General features: G+C 45.5%; 1 protein-coding gene across 1 annotated transcript in view; it reads right to left on the reverse strand.

Annotated features, from left to right (window-relative positions):
* The window catches only part of DNAH1 (dynein axonemal heavy chain 1), a 158,891-nt gene that overhangs the window by 131,083 nt on the left and 16,534 nt on the right, over positions 1-11,274 (reverse strand). Inside the window, exons 4-6 of the mRNA XM_027837286.1 lie at positions 3,954-4,128; positions 3,073-3,229; positions 934-1,066 (exon numbers count right to left, since the gene is read on the reverse strand). Of these exons, the coding sequence (XP_027693087.1) occupies positions 934-1,066; positions 3,073-3,229; positions 3,954-4,128 (465 nt within the window). The remainder of the gene's footprint in view (positions 1-933; positions 1,067-3,072; positions 3,230-3,953; positions 4,129-11,274) is intronic.

The raw sequence follows: 11,274 nt of genomic DNA on the forward strand, positions 1-11,274 counted from the left end.
AAAGGGCCAGGATTGTTTTCCTTTCTTCCCTCCAGATTCCATGGCCCTTCCTTTCACAGAATCCTAGACCTCAGACCTGAATGTGGGGCATCAGACCAGGTCATCGAGACCAGTCACTGTCCAGGACAGAAGCCTCGGCTTGCAGACCTCCAGCAACGCCGAATGCCTTCAGCCTTGGGGTAGCCCTCTGCACTGCTGGACAGCTCTGACAGGCCAAAATCTGCCTCTCTGAAAGCTCCACCCATTGTTCTTACTTCTGCCCTTTGAGACAAAGAAGTCTGATTTCTCTCCTACATCTTCTCCTTCCCAGGTTAAATGTTTGCCATTTTTTTCAATGGCTTCTTGCATGGCAGTTTCATGATGGGCCTCACTGTCCTCACAGCCCTTAGGTGATGTGTTCCAGCTTGTCACTTGTTCTGTATACTAATCTTGTTCTAATCTGAATTGTAGTTACTTTATGTACTTGTCTTTTTTCCTTACTAGCCAGTAAGCTTCAGCAAGGTAGGGGTGGGGTCTTGTTGACCTCTTCATTTTCTTCAGAACAAGCCCAATCTCCTGTATTGAGGAGGTTGAGTATTGGGAAGAACTCTCAAAGTCAGAAGACGGAGGGTCTAAGCCTCCCTCTGTAACCTTGGGCAAATCACATCCCTTTTCTTACCTCCACATCCCTATCTGTAAAATGAGAGAGTGAACCATCTTTATCTCTTAGGTTCCGTGTAGTTCTAACAACCCAGGAGTTTATGATCCTATCTACAACACCTAGTCCAGCCCAGAGCCCAGTGGTAATAATAACAGCTAACCTTAACAGTCCAGCTTAAAATTGCAAAGTACTTTAGAGCCATCATCTTAGGTGAGCCTCCCAATAAGGCCACAAGTAACTACAAAGAGAATGGAAGGGCTGGTGAGGCAGCTGGCTTCATCGGGATCGCTTACCATGACCCAGGAAATCATCTGCAGGTAAAAGGGCTTTTCCGGGAACTGGTTTTCTGTCTTCACACCCTGGCTCCAGACCCAATGCTAGCCACTCCTCAGGGCTTCGGCAATCAAACTCCTCATCATCAAACACCTAGTGGAAAAGCCAAGACTTGGTAATAGGGGCCAGAAATCTCCCCAGCCTTCATAGCCTCAAAATGAGTGAGGACAGGGGAGGAAATGGCCTGGAAACACGATCAGGTGGCCAGGCTTTCTAGACCACAAACAGGGTTTGACCAAAGAGAGCAATCTGAGGGACAGAAGTCAGACAATAGGCTACCCTACATAGCCATGGACAGCTGGACTCAAACACTTCCTCTGCTGTCCTTTAGTGTGTACCGGAAACAGGACAAACTCCTAGAGCCAGCAGAATCCTAGACCTGACAGGCAGGCTCAAAACCCACCCCAGGAAAAACTCAAAGAACCACCAAGCTATTTCTAGGGGAAGAATTCTCAACTAAACAAGAGCTCGAGGTGATCAAAAAGATAAAATCGAAAAGCTTTTGCATGAGCAAAATCAATGTAGGGAGGATTAAGACAGAAGCGCTTAAATGGGGAAATTTTTGCAACAAATCTCTCTTATAAAGAACTTACAACCAAGACATGTAAGGAATTGATACAGACATAAGAAGAAGAGAAGTGGTCAAAGGTTATTAGCAACCAGTCTTTGAAAGAAGAAATGAAGCCATCAACAACCATATGAAAAAAAATCTCCAAATTACTACTAATAAGAGAAATATAAATTAAAACAACTCTGAGATTTCACCTCACACAGACCAGATTGGCAAAAATGACAAAAATGACAAAATATAAAAACAGTAAATGCTGGGAGGGCTGGTAGTAGGAGGATAGTTAGTAGGAAGTAATAGAGATTTTCCAAAGAAAAAAAAGAACATTAATAAAACATTAAAAATACACAGAAAACAAAAATAAGTTCAGAAAAGGGCACAAAGAAGGCAATTTCAGTGCTACTTTGTTGAATTTAATGTATAATTTTAAAAATCAAACCGTGTAGCACGCATTTTACTAACAGCCATCAGACAAATCCGTAGCAGCCACTACACTCTGTCAGCTCTCTTCATCTTTAGAGATTAACTTGAGGGTTGACCACTACTTATATCATCCAAAGTGAATTATGATCCACATAAAGTCCTGTACTATGCTTATCTGTGTCTGTGCCGTATTTCCCTTACCAGACTGAGCACCATTAAAATACAAGCTTTATCTCCCTAGTGCCAAACACAGATCACTGTACTTAGTAGGTGCTCGGTATTGTTTGGTGAATGAATGGGTGAATGAATGAATGGATGAATGATCAAGAGGTGGCAAAGTGTCCTGATTGCCTGATTCTGGAACTGATCTACAAAAAGTAGAGGTGAAGATGGCAGGCAATTGGTGATATAAGAACAGAGGGAGACAAGGGCTGGGTACATATTATTTGGGTACATTTATCTGCATAGATAAACTTGAATCCATGGGAGCTAACAAGCTCACTGAGAATAGAGAAGAACTTGGGGTTTGCATAACCTCTTAGACTCCCAGTTTCCTCATTTGTATATAATTCTTCTTATCACAACTTTGTGCTATGCTGGTAGTGTGTGTTTCCCTCTCATTAGATGCTTACGGAACTCAAATTAGTCTTAAAGTTTGGGAGAGTGCGGGCAGTAGGTCACACAGCTAACTGCTCCTATCTTGGAGTGTCAGGGTCTTTGATCTCATAAGGATCAGGGTTAGAAAGCTTGTGAACTATAAGCCCTGACTGTCACAAGCACTTGCTAATGTTCAAGCTGGCCATATTCCTTTTCGAAGGGGACTAGCGCTGCTAGTTTCTAGCCATCCTGGGCCACTGCATCATCATCATCTCAGAAGAGTCTCCTAATCTTGGGGGCAGCTAAGTGGTGCAGTGGATAGAACAACGGCCCTGGAGTCAGGAGGACCTGAGTTCAAATCCGGGCTCAGACCAAACACTTGACACTTACTAGCTGTGTGACCCTGGGCAAGTCACTTAACCCCAATTGCCTAAAAAAAGAGTTTCCTAATCTAGTAGCTAAATTCTTCCTCCAGCCAACCCCTTCTCAGCCATTAGTATTGCTTTCTCACCTGCAGTGGAAGATAGATAGGGAAGAGAGGGTCATTCTTCTGCTCAATGGGCTGCATGTTCTTGGGATCTGGGTGTCTGGGCATTAGCAAATTTGAGTCTATACCTTCTGCAGTTAAGAGCTTGTTTATATCTAGATTTAAGTACTGCCGCCTCCTCCTAGAAGGGAGAGAATAAAAGAGATGTCACTGTTGACCACATAAGACATTCAGTGATTGCTAGTCATTGTTGCAACTGCTTTCCAGGGCACATAAAGGGAGACCAACTCGGGTTCTGGCTAACCCTTTCACGTTTCCAAAGTCGTACAGGGCTGTGGGGAGCAGAAGTGGCTAGGAACGGGCCAGCAAGCCCACTGGGCCCTTGGGGCATCTCTGGAGTACAAGACTGAGGACTGATGATCAGAACTTTAGATACTCATCCTAGTCAGTCTCTTTTTATCTAAAATCAAGACATTTTTCCTAAAATAATGAAAGTAATTTGGCCATATCATGAAGGCAAAGGGCTGACATAGTTGATTTTTTTAAACAAAAACCATTTGCATAAATTTAATGCTTGGCAGTTCATGCTGGTGAACTCGAGCAAGGGAACTTTGCTCAGCTGAAGCATCTCAGGGTGTGTTCAGTACATGCCCTGTCTTTGTTGATGTGTTCTTTCCCAGGGATAATGTTATATATGCCATAGAGCATAGAGAGGATTTTTTCTTTAAGAAAATGGGTGCATATGAGATTCCCACCCCGTTTCCTTCAGATTAACTGAAAAACTAAAGTCAGAACAGATTTTGAAGTAATATTTGAGGTAAAAAAAAAGTGTTTTTCCATTGCCTGCACTCTCCCTCTTCCTCCCCAAACTCCCATAGCCCCTTGTGCCTGGCCCCAGGAGTTACCTCTCTATCTCAGTCTTCCTTGGGCAATGGCCAGGAAGGGTGTGGAAGGGCACCTGAACTTTGGGCTCATAAGCCTTGAGAGGAAAATCTGATTTCACCAAGATTTCAGTGGTGGGCCCGATCCTTTGCTGGGTTAAGTGTTGTTCAAAATCTTCAGGAATCTCGAAGGTCGTAACTGGGGAAAACAAAAGCATGAGTTAAACATGAAGACTGAGCCCTGTGGCTGGGAAATGGAGTGTCAATAAGCCTGATAGGGCAGGCCTTAGACTGGGGACCTCCACAGAGAAGGCTTGAGATTCCCAGGTCTTTCCTGCCTACTGAAAAATTTGTTTCTTACATCTGCTTAACAGATTGCTCAGAGGAGCTTTAACAACTTTAAAAAGCTTATACTCCAGTTAAAGTACAAAACTCCTTCTCCCCCAAGTCACTAGATTATAAAATCATAGCTTTAGAACTAAAAGGGACCTTAAAAGGTCATCTGTCTCAACCCCCTGGTTTTCTATAAAAGGTCATTACTGGTAGGAATAACCTCTGCTAAGGTCCCTGCCACACAGACTATGTTAGTTTTCTCTTAAAGGCAATGAAACTTTCCTCAAGACCTTATTGATCCAATACCATTGGACATAGCTCATAACATCAACATAGCTTCCTCGTGGCCTGAGTATCAAAGCCCAGAGATCCTCAGGTTTGATGCATACTCCTGATTGGGCATGCCACCATGGCAAACACAGACAGGGGAGCCAGGCACTCACCCCCCCAAAATCAATGCTGTGTCCTTACTGAACAGCCTTTCCATGCTATTGTAAAGTAAATCTCCTTTTGTTAAACATTAGATGGCCTACAAGTATCTTATTTTGTTCCACTCCCAAGCCTGAACCATTGGCCTGAACTGAGTAAAGAAGATCTAAGAAGGGGTACTTACTTTGCATGAGCACTAGGGGAGGGTCACTAGCAGGGCAGTGTGCCTAGCTACTCTGGTCATTAGGTGGTGGTCCCGCTCCCTTCCACCAGGCATGTATAAGTAGCTCCAAGGTTCCAATCTTGAATAATCTGCTCACTGCCAACTGAGCATGCTCAGACTATAGCCTCCTTGGTTCATCAATCCAAGTTTCTCTAAAGGTATGATTTAATCCCATTAAAATACACTTGCCCCATCCCCATTCCATAGTATCCTAATATCTTTCCCAGCTTCATATCATCTGAAAGGATTCCTCATTCACACAAAGATTGGAGTACAAACACTAAATGAAATAAAAAATGAAAGGTAGCACATTAACAGCGGATAGCAGCTTGATTAGACCACAATCATCCACCCTCTTCTGAATATCCCAACTTCCCCAGAGCTGTTCTCATGCTCAACGTCTCCCTGCCATCACAGTGGCTCAAGTGCACTCAGAAGCCTGGAAATCAGAGCTTGGTCTCCAAGTCATAAGGGAGTGACGTGGAGAAAAGTTCTTGTTACACCACTATCCCATTAGCCAAGTCTTACTACGTGGTCGATGATTATCATCCACTCTGACTTCTAAAGAGAGAGCATTTGCTTCCAGGCTTATTATCTATCACCAAGCAAAACCTGTGGTCCAGTGGTCCAGTGCTTCAGCTGCCTGGTCACCAGAGGTACCAAGGTCAGGCACCAGCCATCTCAGGATCTTCTCCCAGGGGCCACCACCTGCTTGGTGCACAGCCATGTACCATCTCTGGTATTTCTATAAAACCTGGTAACTCACTTTTAAACGTCTCCCTCACAATACAACATTACAGCCAACTCAAGCATTTCATTCAAAGTCAGTCCCTGAGGCTACTCCGTCCTATACTACCCATATCTTTAGAATTTTCAAAATAAAGACCAAGCCAGAGAAACATAGACCATCTGGACAATGGGAGAGTATAACAGGAAATGTTATGTAGAGATGAGGAAACTGAGGCTCAGAGAGGTTAGAAAACCTCTGAATTCTTCCCTTTTCTCTTTCTCAGTGAACTCATCAGCTCCAATGAGTTCAGTAATTATTTCTATGCAGATAACACTCAAATTTACATATCCAGCCTACACCTCTCCTCTGAGCTCCCCTCCTGCATCAACCATGGCTCACACTCAACATCTCAAAAACAAAACTAACATCTTTCCCAAAGAACCCACTCTCCTCCCCCAAACTGTCCTATTCCTATCAAGAACACCACTATCAGCCACACAGGTTTGTAACCTCAGCATCTTTCTCATCTCCACAAGCACCCCACATATTTGAGTGAGCTGCCAGATCTTGTTTTTCCACACTCACACAGCCCTCACTCTGGCACTCATTACCTCTCACCTAGCCCGCTGCAATAGCCTGCTATCTGGTCTCCTTGCCTCCAGCCTCCACCCTCTCCAACCCACCCTCTACAGAGCTGGCAAAGGGATTTTCCTAAAGTGCGAATCTGACTATGTCACTCCCACACTCAGTAAATTCCAGAGGCTCCCTGTTATCTCTAGGATCAAATATAGCCTCCTCTCTATGCTATGTAAAGCTCTTCCAGCCTTACTATACATTACTCCCCTTCACACATGCTGCCCTGCCCTGCAGCCAGAAATGTGCTCATCACACACATGACTCTATCCCTATCCATCCCTGTGCCTGCAATGCTATGCCTTTACCTCTTACAATCCCTGCTTCCTTCAAAACTCAAGCACCACTTTTTATGGGAGGTGCCCCTGATCCTCCCACTTCCAGGTAACTTTTCTACTGGACCCCTCAATTACCTATATTTATTTTGCATGGTTTTTACACGTTTTGTCTCCCCTTACAGAATGCAAGCTCCCTGAGGACAGAGTTTACCTTCCAACACATAAAAAGCTCTTAATAAATGCCTACTGAAGAGACATATGAATGGCTGCAGAGTGAATCAAGTAGAGCCAGAGAACACTTGGCACAGGCACAATCATGTCAATGAAAAGAACACAGAAGAAAACAGACTAGTAGGTCACTATCATGATCTTCTCAGCCCTGACGGTCCCTGTGTCCGCTGCTTTGACTTAAATGTCTTTAATAACAATGGAAGGGGAGGAGGGGACAGAGGAGGGGAGAGAGGAGGACATCCAGAAGAGACTGTCATGTGAGGGAGAAGAGAAAGAGAAAAGAGTGAAGAAAAGATTTGTGCCTGAGCCTAAGAGACTCCTTTCTTAGGGGGTCTCCTGTCCCAGAGAGCTGTACAGGCCCATTAAGGTCTGTTCAAGCACTACCCTGAGTGGGAAACAGACTCCTTTGCAGACTTCTGGTTCATTCCAGCTCTTTGCCTCTCAGTCAGCCAGGCAACAAGCATTTATTAAAACCCTTACTGTGTGCAAGGCACTGTCCTGAGCACTGGGGATACAAAGAAAGGCAAAACCACTGCTACCACATTGGAAAAGGGCAAACCCCTGAATTTCACAAAGAAGAATGGGATGTCTACAAACTCTAGGCTTATGAGTTTGACTTCGATTCTGGGCAAGATTCTAGAATGTACTGTTAAAGGAATAGATTCATCTTTAGGAAGGGCAGCAAGGAAAATAACAGTAACTCCCATTTGTATGGTTCTTTCAGGTTCACAAAGTGCTTTACAGACAATTGTCTTATTTGGCCTCACAACAAACCTGTAAGGGAGATGCTATTATCATCTCTATTTTCAGATGTAGAAACTGAGGCCCCCTTGCCCATGGCCCCAAAGCTACTGAGTAGCTGAGGCAGGATTTGAACACAGATCTTCCAATTCCAAGACAGCGCTCTCTCCACTACATGATTCCGCCTCTTCATTCAGAACAGGCCATGCCAGAACCATTTCTCTGATCAGGAGAAAGCTGCAGACACCACCATCAGCAAGCCTAGGTTTCAGCCAAGCATTTGATGGAGCTTCTCTTCTGCTCCTGGTGGGACAGGTGAGCACACAGCAAGGTGGATTTAGAACTTGTAGCATTACATCATTTGAGTAATCATTAATGAGTGGATGGAAGTCCCTGGTGAAGTATCCCAGGGATGTGCCCTTGGCCCTGCACTGTTGAACTTTTTTTAATCAATGACTTCAGGGAGGACACAGGCCCTGTACTTATCAGATTTGCTTCAAACACAAAACTGGGTAAGAGAGCTAACACAAGTGCTGAAACTAGCACTTTCGGCTCCAGGGAACCAGGAAGAGCATCACTACCAGGGCAAGCAAGCAGCAGGAACTACACCCTCAAATCAACTTTAACTTGGAAATAACACAAGGAATTAGCATAAGTCAAACAGAACTAGCCAAATATAGTGGCTAGGGGGACTTCAGAAAAAGATCACTTCAGGAAGTGATCACAGATGTCATCATCTACCCCAATCTGAGGGATGTGGGGTCCTAAGCCTTTTCTTGTTCACCATTAAGGATCTTTACTACATTAATAGGCAGGAAGGAAAGTAGCCCTGGGATCATTACTTCTCCTTCCTTCCTAGAGGAGGAGCTAGATGGCTCTGGAGGCATAGGGGTGACCATGCCAACTTAATGGGCAGTTTTGCCTTTCACCAAAGCCTGAGGATGTCAGAACCAAGCATCCTTTTTCCTTTGGGCCCAGCCAGGCCCCTGATCCAAGGTTCAGACCAGAGGGTCCACAGCGTCTCCCCAGCACCTGACTTAGCCTGCAAGGCAAGGCAGGGCAGGAAGGAGCATCCAACTGGTGCTGATGGGCTCCCACTTCCTCCCACGTCCCAAGAGGTCTATACTTCCCCACACTGCATAATCTTCCAGGTACCTGGGCGGCCTAAGTTAAATGAGGAGAAGATACATGGGCCACAACAATAGGCTTCGTGCTATGACCTCTTCCCTATCCTCACAAAGGGAGTGAAACCTCTGGGCCACATCTGTACGGAGCCTGCGTTGGGTGGGGGTAAGCCCCCGTTCCTACTTCCCCCTCATCTGGGTAGATGAGACTTTCGCTACCCCCTGCTTAGTGCTGGACCTCACCACCAGGGAAGGAGGGAGAGCCAAGTGACAGGGGATGTCCTTGCACAAAGACCAGCACAGGGCAGAGGCGTATGAACACAGACAAGTGATTAAGCTCCTCTTCTCCCCCACAGGCCATCCTGCACCAGCCAACTGGGCCCAACTAGTGCCTACTTAGCAAGAATAATTAAAATAAGAAGCAATTTCCTTCATCTCTCTCCCTATCAGAGTCAGATTCCTAGAAAAAAGCATCCATAATCTTTGCCTCCACTGCCTCTCCTCCCACACATTGCTCAGTCCCCTGCAATCTGGCTGTAGATGTCACCTTGCAAATGAAACTCCTCTCTCCAAAGTTATTAGCAATTTCTTAATTGCTAAATAAAACAGCCTTCTCATTACTTATCCTTGACCGCTCTGTGGTGACCATCCCCCCCCTCCAGGATGCTCTTCTTCTTCAGCCTTCATCATTCTGCTCTCTCTGCATCCCATTCCTACCTATCTGATCAATCTTTTCCAGGCATCTTTTCAAGATCATCAGCCATGGCTCACCCCTAACTGCAGACATCCCCAGAGGCTCTGTCTTGGGCCCGATCTCTTTTCAGGACACTCTGTCCTGGCTGTTGATCTTAGTTTTTTCATCACTGTAGATTTGCATATACGGCCCTTATCTCTTCTGAGCCCGATTCTTACATCACCAACTGCCTATCTGGCATCTCCATCTGGATATCCCATAGTCTTACACGTGTCCAAAACTGAACTCTCACCCCGATTCTCCCCCCCACCAGTCCAAACCCACTCCATTGCCAAATGTCCCTGTTTTTGTCAAGAACAAGTGTCCAGTCACCCAGGTTCACACGCTTGGCACCTTTTTCATTTCCTTCCTCTCCCTCTCATCCATCATATCTGGTCAATTGCCAAGTCTTACAGATTCTACCTCCCTGACATCTCTTGTGCCTATCACCTTCTCTCCATTCACCTGGCCACCAAACTTGTTCAGGCCCCCACCATCTCCCATTGGGACCATTGTAATAGCCAATAACTGGACTCTCAGCTTCCAGATTCTTGTTCTCCAAATGCCAAACTGGTCTGACCATGTCACTGCCCTGCTCAAGAGCCTTCAAAGACTCCCTATTGCCACCAAATACAAACACTCCAGCTTGGTATTTAAAGCCCTTTACAAACTGCCTCTGGATTACTTTTCCAAGCTCATTTCACATTATTCCCCCTCCTACACTCTACATTCCAACCAAAGTGACCTTCTGGTCATTAGTCATAGACATCATTCCATTTGCCACCACCTCTGTGGCTTTGCCAAGCTGATGGCTGTGCCTGAAATGCATTTCCTCCTTGTCTCGCCCCCTTAGAGTCCTTAGCTTTTTTCAAAGCTCAGTTCCTGTGCTACCTACCTTCTTCATCCCACTTTGCTGGTACTCTCTCTCCCTCCTCAGATTATCATATATCTACTTGCCTGTTTGCCTGTAGAAGCCCCCCACTTCAGTTCCCCAGGACATCTAACTCTACCCCATCCCCAACTTCTCCATCCTCTCATCCCATTTACAAAATCTCCTGTTTATGGACCTGAATCTTGGGTCCCCATTAAGAAAGGCAGAGTGTGGGGCAGCTAGGTGGTGCAGTGGATAGAGCACTGGCCCTGGAGTCAGGAGGACCTGAGTTCAAATCTGGCCTCAGATACTTGACACTTACTAGGTGTGTGACCCTGGGCAAATCACTTAACCCCATTGCCTAGCCAAAAAAAAAAAAAAAAGAAAGAAAGAAAGAAAGAAAAGAAAGGCAGAGTGTGTGGAGTGAGAGAAGTCATATCCTTATTAGTCAGACTATGGAGCACTGGGTTTCTTTCTGCGTGTCACATCTTAGGAAGGCCAATGACACACTGGAGAATGTGCCAAGATAGTGAGGGCACTAAGGACCAGACTGCACAAGAACTGGATGAAAGAATGAGGAATATTTAGACTGAAACAGAGGAAACTTAGGGGGATGTGAAGAATTGCCAGGTGGAAAAAGGATCTGGACTGGTTCTACTTGACCCCAGAGGAGAGTACTGGGCAGAAACTGCACCATCAGAGGTTAGTTAGAACTCAAAATGTAACAGGTCTCCTAATGCCTTCTATACCTGACTCTGGGAGCCACTTAGGACCTGTCAAAGAGGATAAAATAAGGCATGCCCATGCTTTTGCCTCCCTGAGACTAGAGGTTCCACTGACAGCTTGAAAGGAGGCCTGGGCATTAACAACTGCCCGGAGTAAAGGACAGTGGAGGAAGCCCGGTCTTCGTCCCTCGTGAGGCAGACATTTAAGGAACTCCCAAATGACACCCAGACCCTCCCAGAGACCATCTTCCTGTGCCGTTCCTTGTGGTAAGAAAAGAGCAAGGTGAAAACAAA

Source organism: Vombatus ursinus, unplaced genomic scaffold, assembly GCF_900497805.2.
Source record: "Vombatus ursinus unplaced genomic scaffold, bare-nosed wombat genome assembly UNPS02014820.1, whole genome shotgun sequence".
Lineage (NCBI taxonomy): Eukaryota > Metazoa > Chordata > Mammalia > Diprotodontia > Vombatidae > Vombatus > Vombatus ursinus.